The sequence below is a fragment of the Lemur catta genome, chromosome 1 (genome assembly GCF_020740605.2).
Source record: "Lemur catta isolate mLemCat1 chromosome 1, mLemCat1.pri, whole genome shotgun sequence".
Lineage (NCBI taxonomy): Eukaryota > Metazoa > Chordata > Mammalia > Primates > Lemuridae > Lemur > Lemur catta.
The window spans coordinates 85,680,789-85,700,474 of NC_059128.1; the positions used below are offsets into that span (position 1 = coordinate 85,680,789).

General features: G+C 36.2%; 1 protein-coding gene across 1 annotated transcript in view; it reads right to left on the reverse strand.

Annotated features, from left to right (window-relative positions):
- WDR72 (WD repeat domain 72) overlaps window positions 1-19,686 on the reverse strand; it is a 182,585-nt gene that overhangs the window by 58,906 nt on the left and 103,993 nt on the right. The window contains exon 17 of the mRNA XM_045529621.1: window positions 15,155-15,350. Within this exon, the coding sequence (XP_045385577.1) occupies window positions 15,155-15,350 (196 nt within the window). The remainder of the gene's footprint in view (window positions 1-15,154; window positions 15,351-19,686) is intronic.

The following is a 19,686-nucleotide window of genomic DNA, read 5'->3' on the forward strand; positions in this document are numbered from 1 at the left end:
TGTAGAAGATCCCATACAAAGGTGGAAACAACCTAACACACTTCACAGAGTAGAAATTATTTTGCAGTAACTTTCTGCTATTTAAGCAATTATGTGTATAGGGATAGCACACAGCTCTTACATCTAGGAATCAGAAATGGAAAATTTCGAATTTGTGATCTAAAGTTGTACTTCATACAAGAAAAATTCTAGTTGGCTTTTATCATATATCTGAGAAAAGGAATTAATAATTTTGGGTTACTGCTACACATTAATAAGATAGATTAAAAATGTTTTACATTTATAATTATGGCTTATGCAATTGAGAAAATGGGCAAGGAGAGAACAGGGAAAGTGAGACTATATTCAATGCAAGTAGGAAGGGAAACCTGCCAATTGTAATATATAAAATGACTTATGATGCCTTCACCATCTTCATACAGTTGTTATAACTGGAGCATCTAAGTGCTTTGTACCATTAGTCACCACTGTATTGCAGCTTCATTCTTACATTTTTTAATACCCTTTATATTTGTGATTTATGCCAACAGAATAACTAGAAAAACCATATATGTTTTTCATAGATTCCACAAGGAGACAGAACTCAGCTAAGTAAACTTTTTTTTAAAGCCAGTTCTGTAATGGTGTTATGGGACACGTGGTTTTCCAGTAAAACCTACTCCTGTAACTACACTTTCCACGCATGGACTTCTTCCAGGACTGTGCTGCTTTCTTAAGCTATATCATGGTGGAATTGTATCCTTTATAATGTTTTGGAGAAAGCTGAGGGTGGCGCCTGCACAATTTGATTTGGTGTAAAAATACACACCAAATCTGATTTCTGTTACATTAAGGTATTCTCTGACAAAATATACAGAACGAGAAATGAAGTGAATTGTGTTTTAGAAAAATCTTATGAGCTTGTTTCCCCGAATACCTGACCACTAATTTTAAAAAATGGATCAAAACTCACATTAATCGAATATTTAATAGATGATTTAATAGTCAAGTTAAGATACATTTTAACTGCTAAATATAAAAATGATTTGTGTTTGCTTACTGGAAATATTTGTAATACCAGCCAACATATATAATAAACTAATATTTAAAGCAAATTTACTATGGAAGAAATGAAATGACTATTTTCAATTTCTAAACATACTGCATTCATCAAACTATATTTTTGACTAATAGTTGGCTTTTATAGTATGAATATCATAACAGTGGATTGCCATTAAAAGTAGAAATAGTTTAACTCATTTTTTAAATATGTAATATATTTTCCTTTAAAATGAACCATTGGAAATATAAAAATGGTAATATTCTCCTAGGGAAAGGGCCAAATTTAGTTAGAGTAAAATATGTCATTTTTCATAAATAAATGAGCTTACTCTCTTGTAAATTCCATCCTCTACATAATGATCACACAATAGTGGGATTTACAGAAAAGAATCTGGGGTTGGTAAATAGAAGCATTTAATTTATTTGAATGCCATTTTCTAAAAAATCATATCACCCTTTTGTACCCCCATAATAAGCTGAAATAAAAAAAATCATATCACCATATTTAAGCTATATAAGTGTCATGTGCCCTAGTTTTCCCTTCAATGAAATGGGCAAAGAATCACTTCATTAGGAATCTGTAAAGAGATAAAAAAAAATGCTAAAGACTTTTAGAAAGTAAAATATTATGTAAGTACCAGAAAAGACATGTTAGTCATTTGAAAATAATCCACCTAATTTTTTTTCATATCTGAAAATAATGTTAAAATTGATATTTTGGGGTCATGAAAATGCCACAGTAACTTCAGCTAATTTGGAAAGCTCAAAATGTGAGATCTCTAGAAAACTCTAAAAACTCCTTTGCATCCCTTAGCATTATACACAAACACAATGTGCTGTCTCAGTGGTACTACTACTGGGAGATTCCCTGACATTTTTATCACAGGGCCAGGGGTTGGGGCATGGGGAGGAAGGACATATTAAAACTTTTCATTCCCTTCCAGTAGAATCCTAGAGGCATGGTAATGTGTATCACAGGTGAGTTGGCAACTCTGTCCTGTGTTACAGGTACTTTGCCATTACCTTATGAAACACTGTTTCATAGTTCAGGGTATGTCATATAAAAAATAAATGATACTGCCCAATCTCAGCAGTTTGAAAGAAACATAAATCGATGGCATAAGGGAAGCAGGTGATGTAATGATTCTAGAATAGAGTAGATGGCTTGAAGAGATGGATCATGATGTTTAACCTTTGAAATTATTCATTGGATATTAATATAAACACATGGAAAAGCACATTTCAAAGTTGCCTTGCTTTGCTAAAATTCTATTCGTTAAATCAAGAGTTTTTCAAAATGGTAAAGAGAAATATCTTATTCCTGGAAAATGTCTAATGGCAAACACTTAATAAGCCTGGTTTTATTTAATGTTTCAGTTAAGGATGTTTGTAAAGAAGGAGGTCAATAATGTCTACATAAATTCACCAAAAACAAAAAAAAAAAGAAAATGAAAAAGAAATGGATCGTGAACCCAAACTTGTCAGTAAGTGGTAAATGATACAAATGTATCCAAAGGAAATGAGAAATACCAAATATGAGTGTATACAAGCTGGAAAAAATTGAAGAACTGATTCAAAGAGGATGGGCAATTGAAATAATGACCAAATATAGAAGAAGAGAAATAACCTCAAATTGGCATGAAGAACCACAGCAACTCAGAAGGTGTTACTGGTAAGATCTGAACTCTGATGATCCTAAAAGGTATTCAGTGTTGTTTGGCCTAAAAACAGGGAGGCAAAATTCCCCCCCTTATGTGATGTGAACAATATTTCTTTCTCCACTCAGGACAGGAAACACTAATGTCCCATCTAAATAACCTAGATTCATACAGGTAGAAAAAATTCATAAGGCAATAAAAATTTAGGAAAATAAGAACAGCCTTACAAAAACTAAACGGAAAGATATTCTGACAAAATTTGGACACATGGTTTCTTTATATTTCCCACTTTAATCACGCCCTGCTTTGCACTAAAATTGCCTCACTTCTCTAAAAATAACTTTTAATGGCTTTCTTTATCTTTAACGAAAAAGCTCCACACCAGAACCTTTTCATTTGAGGTGTCTCACTTTCTGGACCCAGCTGGAAGCATCCTCATTTCCTATGCCCTGCCCACAGCAAACTCATCCCCATTGCCTGAGCAGGCCACGGTTGCCTGCCTGTGTCTGTCCCTATCTTACTCCCTTTGCCTGAAATGCCCTTCTTGGATCAAGCTCCTTCCCATTTGTGTCAGTGGGTCCTTCCAGAAGCAGATGGTAGATGAAGTTAGATATGTTAAAAAGCTTATTGGGAAGCAACACCTGTGAAAGAAAAGGGGCAAAAGCAGGATTGGGTAAAAGGAACTTTCGATTCACTAAGCAGATATGACAAGGTCTTGTTGGGGCTCAGGAAACAATACCCCAGAGAATAGTACTTAGACCTGCTGGGTACTTTGAACTAAGGAATCAGCCTCTGGACCAAAGTCTCTCTGACCTTCCCCTGGCCCCCAGTCTCTCACCCCTGACTCTTTGGAAACACAGGATAGAGCTTTCTCTGAAGTTCTGTCTGACTAAGGGAAGTTCCTCCAGAAAGACTGCAATTGTGTTGCGCCCCCTCCCTATAATCTCATCAAACAGGGAAGATTAACTCCCAGGAAAGAAGACTAGGGTTGACACCATACTCAGAGCCCAGACTGGCTTTGTCCCAGGCTATTGCTGGTCCTCTTGCCCATTCACCCTTATTAAGAATCATTTACTCTTCTTCTAAAAGTGCCTACTTGCCCCACTTCCCTCTCTCCTATAAAGAAGAGTATATAAATTTCTGAATCTCATTAGGTCATTGGATACTCACTTTCCTGTGATGCCCCTGCCTGTGCACGTAATAAACTTCTATGCTTTTTCTCCTGTTAATCTGTCTATTGTCAATTTATTTCATCAGACTCAATTATAAAACCTCCAGAGGGGAGATAAAAGATGCTCTTGCCCCTATAGCCTCTATCAGCCTAATGGAAACTCTAGAGCAAGACTCCAATTAAAGGAGGTCTGCACTGGCAGAAGTAGCTAGGCCCTTGTATCGCCACCATACTCAGTCATTTTCCCAAGAAGAGTGCACCCCCTGCTCCAGTGTTGGGACAGATCCTGAATGCACTAACAATCAGAGGCTGTCAGCTAGCCACACTCGTCACAGCGGGGCAAGCAATCCCTTCTTGAAGAGGGATCTAAGCAGCCCATCTCTCCATGTCTGCCACAGTACTATTCTCCAGAGCACATGACAATGTCTACTTCTGGGTGAAACCTCTAAAAATCAACCCCAGGCCACTGGTGGCTCTCTATGCCACAGCAATGTGAACTGTAATATTTCGTACCACATTGTGTCATTATTTTTACAGCTCTCTCTGCCTTTTGGAAGGCAGAAACCACACCACAGTCTTCTCAGATTTCTAGTACACAGCTTGGGAAACAGAGCACCTAACATATAATACGTTCAAAAGAGGGAGAGTGAATCTACGGACGGATGGATGGATTTACCACGGATGACCAATCAGATGATTCTCTAGTCTGGTACAGAGATACCAGGAGATATACCTCATATATGCCAATGGGTATTATGAAGTCCTCAAAAAAATATTTTTAATATACTTTAAAACTAATTGGCTATTAGACTTGAAGGATAAAATATATTTAAAAATGGGATGTTCTAAGCCAAAGTGTAAAAATTATGTTCCCAGTTCCCAGCTTTTTGTTCTTTGTTTCTATTTTCCTCATCCTTTTTCTGCCTATGAAGCCAACCACCTCTGTTTAGCTCATCGAAATATTCATTTCATTTTATACATTGAGGTGTTGCCTGATTCTAGAATCACAAATAAAAGCCAACTAGATCTTTAAGCTAAATTTGTTGTAGTTAGTTTTGTCTCTTTCTTTAAGGAGAGACATGGGGTCTGACTTTGTTGCCCAGGGAGGAGTGCATTGGCTATTCACAGGCATGATCCTAGCACACGATAGCCTTTAGCTCCTGGGCTCAAGGGATCCTCCCACCTCAGCCTCCCACACACACAGCTGGGACTATGGGCGTGAGCCACCATGCCCAGCCAATTTTGTCTTTTGACACTACACATGTATTAAAATTCATAGAACAATTTTATTATATATTAACTGAAAAAATTAAATTAAGAATTATGTTCCCAAATATAAATCCAACCACAATCATGAATAGACTACATGAACCTATCTGTATGTCTCTTTCCATCCATTATTCCCATTTCCAGTTTTCTCTTTCAATTTACAGATTGGAAAATAGTCCATCTAATTTTTAAATGCCAAGGTGTACTGTGTTTATTCTGTATTATAAAATAATAGTTTAAGTTGTAAATGTTGGAGTTTTCTTTTATGACCATTTTGGGCAGGGCTTAGTGGTTTGGTAACATCCACTCTTCATTTAATCAGCCAAGGACATTTCCTCCCTGCCAGGCCTGAAGCTAGGCTTCAAGGACATAAAGGTGAAAGTGAATGGCTAGGACAAGATGCTGTTTTTCTAATGGAGGAGACAGAACTGCAATCAGATGAATTACTACACAGCCCGGAAAGTACTTTGTCTGACTAAAAGGTAGAGCACAAAGAAAGGAGCAAATGTGGGGAATCTAAGAAAAGGACTTTTTGAGTTAGTTGGAGGTTACTTTTTTGGTTTCATTTCCTTATGCACTTTTAAAAGGGGAGAGAGACAGAAACAGAGAGATCTCGGAAAGTCTAGAATTCCTTTTCCTGAGCAGTGGTTCTTGGCAGGGTTGGTACTGCCCCCTAGGGGGAGACTTTGGAAACTGCTGAGGTGAGGGACCTCTGGGTTTCCCAGTGATTCTGGAGACACTTGTTGGCATTTAGTGGACAGGCACCAGAGTTGGCAGATGTCCTGCCAATGCTCCCCCAATGCTCAGGAAAGTCCTTCACGATGAATAATTGTCCTGTTATATTTCAATTCCACTGGACAGTTATGAAAGGGAAAACCCTGCTTATAATTTCCCAAACCAAGAACTTAACTTTATTTTACATATAAACACATAGGAATCTTTCAAGGCTTTTAATATATACTGAATTTTCTAGGAAGGTCTGTATATCAAGGAAGGGCCATATTTTGCTGCTGTTGTCTAGAACCTTATCAATAAAATCCATTTCAGATACCCAAGCCACTGACGGCACCATCGCACATGCACAAGAGTTTGTATTAGTAGCCATTGTCTTCTCAGCAATGGGATGTGTCTGTCAGCATTTTATTATATATTTTAGTATAGTTCTTCCCAGGTTTTTACCCATAATATTTTATTATAAATCACTTACTGTTTATTTTTTCCTTTAAATGGTATATAAACGATGTTAGTAGATAAGTTATATTGCTTAGGAATTTCATTTTAGGATTATAAAAGGGGCATTACAAACTATTGGCTAGGACTGAGGAAATTGAGAACCACTACAATTAAATTTTCTAAAATTTCAAGACTGACCTCATTCTGATTAGAAATAACCTAAGAGACTGGAAGAGTGTCCTCACGGACTATGTTCTTACGTATAGTCAGCTACCAAGGGCCATTTTGACATTGCCCCCAGATCGGCAGGGCTGCCTGGTGGTAGGACAGGTGTTCCCGCACAGGTATAAATAAACGGCTCAGGCTTATCTGTATCAGGTGCAAGAAAAAAGTAACAACTCTTCTTTGAACTATCCATCTTCATTTCTTGTAGCTTATTCTCAGGGTGTTGAAAACAAAATACTCTTTCTTGTTTTTTGCCTTCAAATACCTGTCAGCATTAATTCTTCCTGGACGCTCTCTAGACAGATAAATTGCTCTTGAACTAAATAGATAAATTTGCAGAAATGCCCCTGGATTAACACTTTAGAGGAAAGCCATCATCCCTATAATGACTGCTTCCATTCTCTTCCTAGCTACAGACTGTTAACATATGACTTAGCATTTCTTCCACTCTTCCTTGGACCAGAGTTCTTTGATACATGTATGTCACTGTCATTATTACTCATCCGTTCACTCAGGCAACAAACATTTAACGAGCACCCATCATGCACTATGTGGTACATTCTCTGCTAGGAGCACAAGATATTAATAAGCTCCTACTGTTGCCCTCCAAGAGTTCAGAGAGGTGGGAAAGAAAGACAAATAAACAAGAGTGTCAAGTTAATATACGGTATTTTAGAAGGATATACAAACAGTGTAGAAAGTGATATAATTGAAAATGTCAGTACCTACCATTGAACCTTAGACATAGTAAATGCTTAATAAGAGATCTTTCGAAGTTATTCAAATTGTTCCAAGGCTGAAAATTGGGCAGATAAATTGAATAGTTAAAATGGAAAGATAAGGCTCCAGCCAGCATGCTGACTGATATTCTGATGGGAATGGGATATTCCAAGGGCACAGGGACAAATGGATAATTTTTCCTTCCTCTACCATTTCTATAGCAATCACCTTGTGCTAGACAGTGTGCTATCTGCTGAGAATACAAAGCTCTCTAAATCCCTGATTTTTTTCTCAAGAGATTTCATCCCTCATTTTACCAAAATTGTTTTCAGAACTAGGAACACACATCCATATTGGCTGATGGAGTTGCATTTAATGGAGGAACTAATGTCACACAAAGTCCCAGGCTCAGAAGTAGGAGTGAGGCGGATAGGGACCAGGCTGACCCAGGTCCGCCAGGTGGTAAAGGCAGCTCTGTGTTAGCAGCACAAGGGCTCCTGGTTACAGGAAGTCAGGAATGAGCCAGAAGTCTATAGTGAGGCCAGTGAGTCAGAACACAGGAGGGGAATCCAAACACTGAGGAAGCAGTGTGAGCAGCAGCAGCTCCTTAAATACTTCTGTGGACAAAGTGTAGCTGAACACGGAAGAAGAGGAGTTTCAGGCAAGAGTGGCATCATTCTAAAAGTATCAACTTGAAAGCAAATTATGACAAAGTGAGTAGTGAAGAGCAAAATAATTCACTATCAGGAGAGAGAGCCTTCTGGAGGGTTACAAACTAGATTTATTCACATGTCTATTTTTAATTTTTTTGTGAGTCTTCTAGTTCTGGGGTGATGACTCTTGGACAACAAAAATATCCGTGTGTATTCAAGACTGTGTCTAGCTGCTAAAGAAGAGCCATCAGCTGATTTTCCCTGTTGCCTCCTCCTACTAATGAGGAATTGACTGAATCTTCAGTACAAACTATCCCACTGTCCATCCATTCATCCGTCCACTCAATAAACTCTTATTACCAGCTTCCAGGTAAAGGACCAGCCTAGGTGATGCGAGGAAAAAAGATAAATAGACCCGATCCCTGTCCTTGAGGGGTCAGTGTCTGGAGGGTAGTTTCAGCTTGGGAGAACAATAGTGCAAAACACATTGATTTCAGCGACAGAATCTAGATCACTTTTTCTTTGTCAATAAATTTAAATGAGTATGCAGACAATAATCAATAAAGTGGTGCCTGCACAACTGTTGCCAAGGAAATATTTAACTCAATTCCTTGATCCCACCATCTCTGGGCAGAGCCACGTTGTCATTCAGATGGTTCATGAGGAAAAAAAAAAAACAGTATGAAATACTCTAGTTTTTCATATGCCAAGAAGAAAATCATCAATCTCAATCTCTGTGAAAGACAAAACTACTTTCGGAAAAGAGCAGTGAACTCTATCAGTCATTCTAGTGCAATCTTTACGATGATACAGGGCAGAAACAGTGGAAGAGTTCAGAAAAATTTATATGGGTAAAAGGGAAATGGTGAAATTTCTCCATCAATTTTATAAGGAGTTAAAAATAAAACATATATTAAACCCAAATTACTACAATGTTTTTTGAAAAGTATGTAATTATGTATTTTAGGTGCTAAATAATTTATTAGCTTATAATCTATCAATGCATCTTCATCTAACATATGAATACCTTGATATTTAAATAAGGTTATCTATGAGAAATCTCAAATTAATCCATAAAAATGAAGTTTTAAACTTCTTCCTGTAGCAACCCAAACCCTTACCCTTTTCAACTAATAAGTATGTGCTGAATCTTTTACATTCCTAGCATTTACCAGCTGGCATTTCCAGTTCCCAGAAATCAAACTTTTTATTTTTAACCACTAAAACTTATGTTTATATAAATTTATATTTCAAATAGAACTCTTTATATTAATTACATCTTTAGTGGAATAGCTTATACTGCTACTCCCCCTAAGCTTTGTAGAGATTAGGTATTCAATATTTGTTGATTGATTTCCTCTGGAGGATGTTTTTTCTGTTGTCTTGCCAAACATCTAAGCTTTGTTACCTTGTAATCTCCAACCTGGGTAATACATATCTCTGTAACTGTCAAATAGAAGGCACTTGCTAAATATTTGACGAATTAAAAAATAGTGAAGGAGAATTATAGGTAATTGGGAAGCAATGTCACAGAGTGCTGAATAACCAAGAATCTGAAGCCAGATTGCCTGGGTTTCATTCCTGGCTCTGTCACTTGCTGGCAATAAGACCTTGAACAAGTTACTTAACTTCTTTGTAACTGTTTCTCATCAATAAAATGAGTATAACAATACTACCTATTGTTACCCGGCTTAAATAATTTGAGGTATATGAGGCACTTAGAACATAAGCCATATCAGTGTTAGCTGTTATTATGGTCATCGTTATTTTTAGCCAACTTCTTGGTGGGCTAAATCCTATTCATCCTTTACGTCTCAGTTTAGGCATCTTCTCATCTCTATGTGTATGAGAAAGATATAAAATTAGTATGTCAAATAAAAAATTTAAAGCCTTTTTGACCCCCAAAGACTGGGTTAGGTCCCTTTTTGATGTGTTTCCACAGTCTCTGCTGTGGCATCTGGCACACTTTCATGGGCAACTTGATGCTAGTTTATTTCCCCAACTAGACGGTTCCAGTTTCTTCTCTGCAATACCCTCAACTCTTGCGTCACTGCATAGAGGTGGAGAGTGATTCATAAAGACTTATTTAAAGTTTTGGAGATAGGGCACTACACAATATAGAGTATCGAGTCATCAACCCTGCATACCCCAAAGTCTCCACTCTCTGCTTAATCTTAGCTACCTCGCTCAATTCACCCAAAAGCTGTGGTTGAGATATTTAAGTGCAGAAAATAACAAAGAAGCAATCCAAAACATTCACCACCAATATTTGTATTTTTGTTTATAAATGATATATATGCTCAATATTATGTTTATTATAAAATATACACAAAAATAGAACTATCGAATGATGAAATTAATACACATATATCTATATACCTCCTGATGTAGCATAAGTTTGGCAATGCCATTTACATTTTTTTTGCTTAAGCTTGCATTATTAGTATTATCTTCAACCCATAGTTTCTTGGCAGAGAACTTTAAGCCTCCTGTTCATTTTCTGGGGATTAGTTTAGTTAAAATTAGAAAATAAAATTGGTAGATCATCTAAGCAGGTACACGTGAAACTGAGTGCACCAGCAGCAGCCTTTTGTGGAGTGGATCTTCCACTCTTGCCTCAGCACATCTGGAATATTGTATGCAACACCGCACCACCCAACATAGGAGTCAAGTCAGGACAATGGCCAATCATGTATCACTGTCCTTGGCCCCTAAACCACAGGTAATGTGATCCCATTAATATATGTGCCACTTCTCTGCTCAAATGATTTCCCATCTCACTTAGATAGAAAGTCCCAGACCTCATTGTGACACGTGAGGCCTTCCATGAAGTGGCCCCCACGACTTCTCTGCTCCTTGCTCACTTGTATCACACAGACCTTTCACAGATGACTTCAGTGGCCATAAAGAAGAACTCACTTAGGCCTGGAGACCTTAAAGTAGATGGAACAAGATGCATTTACTATAAACAATTATAGTCAAGGAACAGTTTCCCTGTGGGGTGGTCAACTGTGTTTCAAAGCCTTTCCACAACTAGACAGATTTCCTTCTGGGAAGCTCACGGGCTGAGGAAGCCTGCCCTGAGCCCATACTTCTGCCGGGAAAGACAGCCAAAACTGTTCTGTTGAATGTATATTTCTTTCCTTGATTTACAACAAATGCATGGTTTTATTTAAACAAAAAGCACATTTTCATTATTTAATTTTCTAGGTAAGTCTTTGAAAATGATGCATGTAATAAAGATTATTTGCAATACCCATGTTTGATGCATCATTTTCACAACCACACAGTTTAACGTGAAATTTAAATTCAGCCAATAATTCCAAGGTGACAGTTTTATCTACAAAGCCTCCATTTCTATTTCAACCAATTTATTTAATGGAACAATTTAGAGCACTCGCTTAAACTGATCCAAATAACATTCAAGAAAAAAAAAAGTAAAGGGAAATAACTTTCAAATGCATTTTAATAATAGAAACCATTGCTGTTTTTAAAGCAATGAATCTTAGTCTCAACTATGAGTGTTAATTGTACAATTTCTTATCAAAGAGATTCAAGGTAGATAGCAATGTAATCGTTATAAAAACATAAACTCAGATAAAAGCCACCACTGTCCCATAAAACACTGAAACACAAATATTAAGACCTCAAATAAAATGCATGCTGTGGAGTGTAATAAGTGAAAACACTGAAAAATAAATACGATTCAGAATTATAGAGTTCAAATACACATTATGCTCCAACTCTTACTTCGTTTGATTTCTATTTCTTTCTAGACTCGTCTCCTACAAGTAGTTCCAGAAACCTGGTGATTTTCTTCATTATGAGGGCTGAGAAGGCAATGATTTAACACTCTGCATTTTCTTTGGTAATAGAAACTATGATTTATGCGAGAAGAATAAAAATCTAAGAAAACCACTCAATAAATTATTCAATTTTTAGATCAAGTTGATCTAGGGCAAATTTCCTTCATGCAGTTGGTGTGGAGAGTGTAGCTTGCTAGATAAGATCACAGTGTTTAAGAGACTATCTGGGTTTGCTCCTTTGCTGCTAGTAATTTTGTGATTGTAGGCAAGACATATAACCTCTGTTAAGTCTTAGTTTATTCATTTTAAAAAATGGGATAATAATAGCAAGTATTAGATCATCTCTAAGGTCAAGATGTACACCACTAGTGGCATTCAAGATAGCTGGTGTCATTATGGACTTATCTTTTAAACTTATTTTAACATTATTTTGATGTGTATGAGAAAGATATAAAATTAGTATGTCAAATAAAAAATTTAAAGAGATAATTTCTCAGGACAAACCTGGATGGCACTATGGGAATCGCTCTTTCTCACAGAATAAATAATTCTTTTCAGTTGTACTTTGAAACTTCATTTCTATGAACATGAATATTTTAAAAACTGTGAAGTTGTTTACACAAAGGACTCAAGTGTTGGAAACTGCATATTAGGGTTCATGTAGATCATGTAAGAATTAAAGTACTTAGCATAGTGTTAGAGTGTATTAGGAACTCAATACTTCTTATTTTTCCTTATGACCTATTATTGTTATATTACCATAATGTTAATAAGCCAGATATACTCTATCCCAGCATAAAAGAAGTTTATGAGTATCTATGCATAACAAAACCATCATCTTTGACTTTCCAAATGATTTACAAATAAGATACATGACCAAGAAACCAAGAAAGAACAAAAGAAATGGGGGAAAAAAAAGCGAGGGGAAGGGAAGCTCAGAGGACAAATAAACAAGGAGGGTATAAAATTAAACCACACATACCATTTGTCATAAGAATATTTGGTAAAATAGTATATGGTGCAATGACACTTGGGCTAAGCAAAACTGCCTATGAAATTTGAGGAATTATCACACCCAGTGTATAGCACCTACACTATCTCCTTAAACATTGTCTCAGGACGTTAGAAATACAGAAAACAGCTTTTTGTTTTTGTTTTGTAATGTAATGAAAGTCTAAAAACTTTTTCTGTAATTTTACTAAGTTCTTCTAGATAGTTTCAAAAATAAGTCTTTTCCCAAAGGGAAAAAAGAGCCAATATTAATATTGAATATAATCTTGTTTAGATATTTCACTCTACATTATATATTATGTGTCTCCTATCTAACTGCAATTGCAGTTAATATATTCCTTCAGGTAGTATTTCTGAAGAGAATATGCACTCAGTATTTTGTGAATATGTTAATGTTCTTCTAAAGAAAATATTCTAAATTTCACCCACCAACATTAATGTAGCTTTAATATTTTGGTGTTCCAATTCTTATCACAAATTAACTCTAAATTTTCTTTTACCATAGGCAAAGAAAGGATTATTCAATAATTAAACAGAAGATATATAGCTCCAAACTTTAAATATGAATATCTTTAGTCATATTAAGACTAAACTCCCTAGCATAAATAGTTTTTTTCTTTTTTTTTAAGAGACACGGTGTTGCCCAGGCTGTACTTGAACTCCTGGCTATCCTCTTCCTCAGCCTCCCAATTATCCGGGACTACAGGCATGTGGCTAGTATCAACAGTACTTATGCCTGAGAATGAACTGGCGACAGAACTGGGTCAATCTTGTGAAACTTGAAATATGGGTAAGCCATGTGATAGCAAAACTCATCTGAAGTTTCACTTTGAGAGCTGACCAAGAATTTCTTACCCAGAAAAGAGAACTCTGGACCAATGACTAAGGGAGACTCTCAAGGTTAAGGAGAAGAGTCAGAAATGCCACCTAATGACAGTTAACACAGGAATGACACTATCTGTCCTGGGAGAGTTGGAAGAAACCTATCAATGACATTATGGGTGGCTCTCCATAGGAATCAAGAACTCAAAGGTAGTCAGTGAAAATTAATTAAAAAGGAATTTTTCTACTTCTTGCTTGAAAGGTGTAATATAACTGCAATTAGGTGAGACAATGGAATGCCTTCAAAGAGGTGAATTTACCAGATAAAGCTAATTTCGGGAAAACAAACAAATAAACCAATGACATAAAATAGCCATCTAGCTTTACCAAATTATTTACTAAATTTACCATCATCAGTGACTGTCCTGGCTGGTGTTCAGAAATGTTCTACCTATTTTGATCTTTGGCCTTCATTGAATATGTCTTTTCATCTCTCATTACATAACACTCTCCAATCAGTAATGTTATAAAATTATACAGAAGAAATCATTATAGTACATTTCTAAGAATTATACCTGTTCTAAGATTTAACATTTTAAATATAGTAATATTTCTCTGAGTCCCAGATACATAAAAAGAAAATATCTCTGTGAGAGCTTAAAGAAATACCTAACAATTTAACAATCTGCAATATGTAAATTTGTTTCCCTGACAAAAACATACAATTAACCATATTATAAATTAATTTATTCATCAAAAGCTTACTTAATAAAGTTGAAAATGAAATTTATACTTAATTTTTTTAGTGTTTTTTATTTCTTTTTGAAGTCACAGCTAATGAGCTGAAAAAATCAGATACCGGTTTACAGCATAAATTTAGATTCACTTGCTAGCCTTAAACCATAAGTATTATCATTAGGAAGTTATAATGTTGAAGTTTGTTATGAAATCAAATGGTCCAACTATAAAACCAGTTTAATTTTCTGTATGATATCTTTTATGCTCAGAAAAAAATTGGCACATGGCTATTAACAAGGTACAAAGTGAAAACAAATTTACCGATTATTATTAGGATATCCTTGTATTAATAAGATATATCCTATTAAGTTACATTTAATCCTGTTTTCATTTTTAATCACTTAACTTCAAAACCTTGTTATAAATAATATAAGCTGTTCCCCTAGCAAATAGTTATGATTATAATAGAATCCAGAAGTTCCCTAAAAACTTGACAATTATAAGAGGAAATTGATAGAATAGGTCAGAAACAGGGCAGTTAACTGCCTTGGTTCTTGCAGAAATGACATATTGGAAACAAATATTCTCAACACTTTCTAAGTACAGGTGCTCCTCAACTTATGATGGGGTTACGTCTGGATAAACCTATTGCAAACTGAAAATATTTTAAGTCAGTTTATGATAATTTTAACTTACAATGGTTTTATCTGGACAAAACCCCATCATAAGTCAAGGAGCATACTGAATGCCTAGTACTTTCATACCACGTAAAGTTGAAAAATTGTTAAATTGAACCATCATAAGTCAGGGACTTTCTATGGGAGAAAAGTTATGTTGAAAGAGCATGCCAGTAAATTTTGTACTTACTTTGAGGAGGCAAGGTGCTTCTAATACACTGTAACTCTAGCTCCTCTGCCCATTCCATCTCTGGCACATTCTGCATCATCTCACAGTGACCATTCTCTGCTATGGGCACTGGTTGACTGTTTATTGGTGTCTTTCTTAAAGTCTTCATGCGCTGTTGAACTTCCGCCAAGAGAACAGCTTGTATTGCTTCAGTTACCTGTAAAGTTTTTTATTTTTATGAATTATTTTTGGTATTATTAGAAATGCTTGAGTGTCTTACAAAAAAGTCAGCAGCCCAGAATTTTGATTTCAACAGGTTTTCCATAAATCACTCTCAATTCTGCTGAATTAGTATCTAAAACATTTGAAAAGTGGGTAGTGAGAACTGGCACCCAAATTCTCACATTTTTTTTTTTGCAAATGTAAGAGATTCTAAGAGGATACTTGAGAGGAGTTTTTGAAGTCCAGCGTGCTGACCATTATACTATAGGTCAAGAGCTGTTTTCAGTTCTTTCTCCTAAGTTATTTTCATTTTCACCAGAAGATATATGAATATACCATCTCGTTCTTAAAGACAAGGTTAGATCCTCAAACTACGTCTAGCTTCAAAGCATGATTTAGCTAAAAACACTGAATTTAAACTATGTTTAATACAGAAGGTGAAAAGACTTTAATAATAAATGTCACTCAACTGTGTGTGCATACGTTGTTTTACATGGATTAAAGTACTGCAAGGCCTGCCTTCCAGCGGTTGTGCATACCTAGTCAAGGACCTCTAGTTTGGTGGAGGAGAGGGAGATGCTAGTCAGAGAGCATCTAATCAAATGTCTTCATTTTTAAAATGAAGAACCTGGGACATGACATCCTAATGTTACACAGACTTTGTGGACAGATCTCCTCATCCCTGATTATATGTCCTTTGTAGTATGTGTCCACCGTGACTGTGTATCTTCATTCCTCAGTGCAAAGCTAGGGACAGTTTTCCTGGGCCTCTTCCTGGCTGGAGATGAGGTAAGGTTCAGGGGTTAGGTAGAGCGCAAGGAAAGCTAGGAGCTGATCAGGGAGAGAAAGGGAAGGATACCTCTGATACACGGGAACTTGGAACACCTTCCCTTTATCTTCCTTTGGCCCAAAGTTAAACATTTCATAAAGCCACATCCCACGACTGTTTGTTTTCCACTCAGAAGCCTGCCCTCTGTCAAGCCATGTTCCACAATTGCCAGCCTACCCATAGGAATGCCTTGAGCTAGGCATTTGGGACAACACCGACTGAGAGCAGTGATCTAGACATGCTGTGGCCCAAAACTGAACATGCATTCATCTAAACATTTATTCAGTCTCTTTCTGTGTCATGGTAGCAGGTGAGGCCTTCAGGTTTCAGCGACACCCAGAGAGTTTATACTGAGGATAGATGCCCACTGAACTACTTGGGAAAAAGGAGCTGGGCTCCTGATTTTTAAATATAGGAACCGTTTCTAAGAATATTGGAGCAGTTTCCTGATTGCCGATTATCCCCCTGTCCTTGTCCAGCTCACATTCAAATGCTTGATTAGGGAGTGAAAAAAGGCTAGTGAATGGTATGATTTTACCATTGCATACCATATATACTCACATGTAGTACTGCCTATCATGATACAAGTGAATGATGCCTACTCATGAGTATCATGTGATGAAATAGTCAACATTGTAATATCAATTATGTACCATGAATCTAACATATAGTTCTACATATCATGATGCTCATGAATCATGTCTATTAATATCTACTAATGATCAGACATATGATAACATTGTATATGGTATGGACTAACACATACTACTAGATATTACCGTATTGCTAAACCATGCTGATTTATGTGTATCACACGATGGGGTATATTTTATTAACTCCTCATCATGAACAATTTTATATTATTGAATTTATGTTATTTTAACTTTGCCACACATGTTATTGGACAGCACTGATTCCAAGACGTGGATGATGTAGTAGAAAGAACTAAGATCAGAAGTGAGAAAGTTTGAGTTTCTGATCTAACTACAACAGTCACTACAAAAGCAACCACAAACTTCTCTGAATTTTTATGTCCTCACTTGTAAAACAAAGTCTGTAATAATGAGAGAGGTTAGGTTGAGACCGTTCAATAAGAGAATAGTGTGTGGAACTTGCTCTTTCCATACCTATCAATCAAGGAGGATAGTGGAGGATATTCTTAGACCATTAATGTGTCCAGATTATGGTTTAACCCTCAGAATGGGCAGTTCGGCCACATACCCGCATTGGCTGTCTTCTCACATTGGGATGATAACCACCTCCAAGGTGCACCCACAATTGTGATATAAAATGTCATCTCTCCCACTGGATATAATATCCTATATCATTCTTTCTTCGAAATATACAGGAATTTATGTATTTTCATTTAACATTTCTAATTATTTAATTTACATGTCCTGACTTCACATTTTTTTACCTGTTAAATTTTTTACATAGTTGTCACTACAAATGCATATTACAAGAATAATGATGTATCATCAAAAACAAAGTACAGAAATAACAATGAAGTAAAATATATTAATCATGATGAGTAGGGTACTCAGAGCTACGAAAGTTAAAGGGAATACCGAATGGCACACATTCAATTGGAAACAAACTCAAAATACACACTTTGAGCTTAGCATGAAAGCAATATTCAGTATCATTCCCATTCAGAGAGAGAGGGTATATCTTATAAGCATGTGATAATGATATCACAGTATTTTGTATTCAGTGAGCACTAAATAAATGCTAGTGGAATTGAAATAGATTCTGCATACTTTGAAATATAAACTATGGAAAGTATAATTTATTGATAGTTTATAACTATCAATACTTGAGTCTCTAGTATAGAAATATAGTAGATAAATTTTGTAGATATTCAATAGGGATAGAATTTTCTCCAACAAAATATAAAATTTTATACAGTATTTTATATAACTTGTGATTTTAACGAGGAGCTAGAATTAAGCACTATGGTTATAAAGCTGTCGTTTAAATGCATATAAATAATTTTCTCTGAAAAGGTAGATATCCAAAGCATTGTACTCTTTTATGAGGGAATGTGCAGAGATTCAAAATAAGGTTTACAACCCATTGCCTGGAAAGAGTCAGCCACAAATCTGGGCTATATACTTATTAGTGGAGATATAACTGAGCCATACACAAGCTACAAATTTTAGTGATATTCCACTAACACCCTGGAACAGCAAAGTACTGCAAAATAGCGTAGAGCATCATGGAGACTCAATAAGAACCCCTGCATCCAGTTTGTTGTTCCAATGTTCAGAATTTCTGTTATAAAAGCATTTTCCTAACATTCTGGCTCATGCTGGCCTTTCATGTCCTTGCATTGTCTCCTGGAAAAGCAACATTTCTCCCTGGAGACCTAATTTTGTACCCACTGGTGTTACATTGTAAAATCCAAAGAACTTCAGTGCAGTGCCAGAAACATGTAAACTATCAACCCCCCAACTTTCCTGTTTCTTTTTCAGCATTTATTTTTATGTTGGGAGTTTAGTGTATGAGAAGCAAAAGAAACCATCTCTGGAGAAACTCAACTACAAAATTAACTCCTTCCTACCCCCTACCTTAAAGGTAAACACTCAATTGCTGAAGTGGATTTTGTTCTGTTTTACAAAAGTATTCCATTACCACCTAGTGCTCCTAAAATACATAAAGAGAAAAATAAAGCTAACATGATTCAACTAACTGTTTAAATGAATGGCTTTATAAAGAATGAAGATTGATTATTGAAGCAGTTAATGGATACTTGGAAGAGTCTCTGTTATTCCTGAAGGGCCCAGGAATTCTCATTCCCATTTTATATGTGAGGAAGATAAATAATCAACAAGTTAAACCCATGCTCCAGAGCTGTGCATTAGGCTAATAGCAGAGATGAGAGGAGAACTTTGGGTAGGGCGTGGTGGCTTATGCCTGTAACTCTAGCACTTTGGAAGGCCCCAGTGGGAGGATCACTTGAGGCCAGGAGTTCAAGACCAGCCTGATCAACATAGTGAGAGTCTGTCTCTACAAAAAAAAAAAATTAGCCAAGTGTGATGGTGTGATGGTGTGATGGTGCATGCCTGTAGTCCCAGCTACTCAGGAGGCTGAGGCAGAAGGATCACGTAAGCCCAGGAGTTAAGGTTACAGTGAGCTATGATTACTCCACTGCACTCCAGCCTGGGCAACAGGGTGAGACCTTGTCTCTTAAATAAAAAAAAAGCAAAAGTGAAAACTTTGAAGCTTGGACTTCCTGCAAACAGTAAATGCTCTGGTAATATTTGTCCTATTGCCAGCATTTCATACAAGGTCACAGAATTATAGAACCTTAAAGGTCCGTTAGTCCAAACACGTCCAAACCACATTAAAATTTATTTGAAGGTCAAATGAACAACTACAAAAGATCTTTAGATTAGAGCAATTTGGGACAAATGTTTTGTTGAATCCTTTTCCTTAAGGATTTTTCCCCCACTGAGGAATTTTTTGGCTACTGGGGGAAAAAAAATTTCTCACTTTTAAT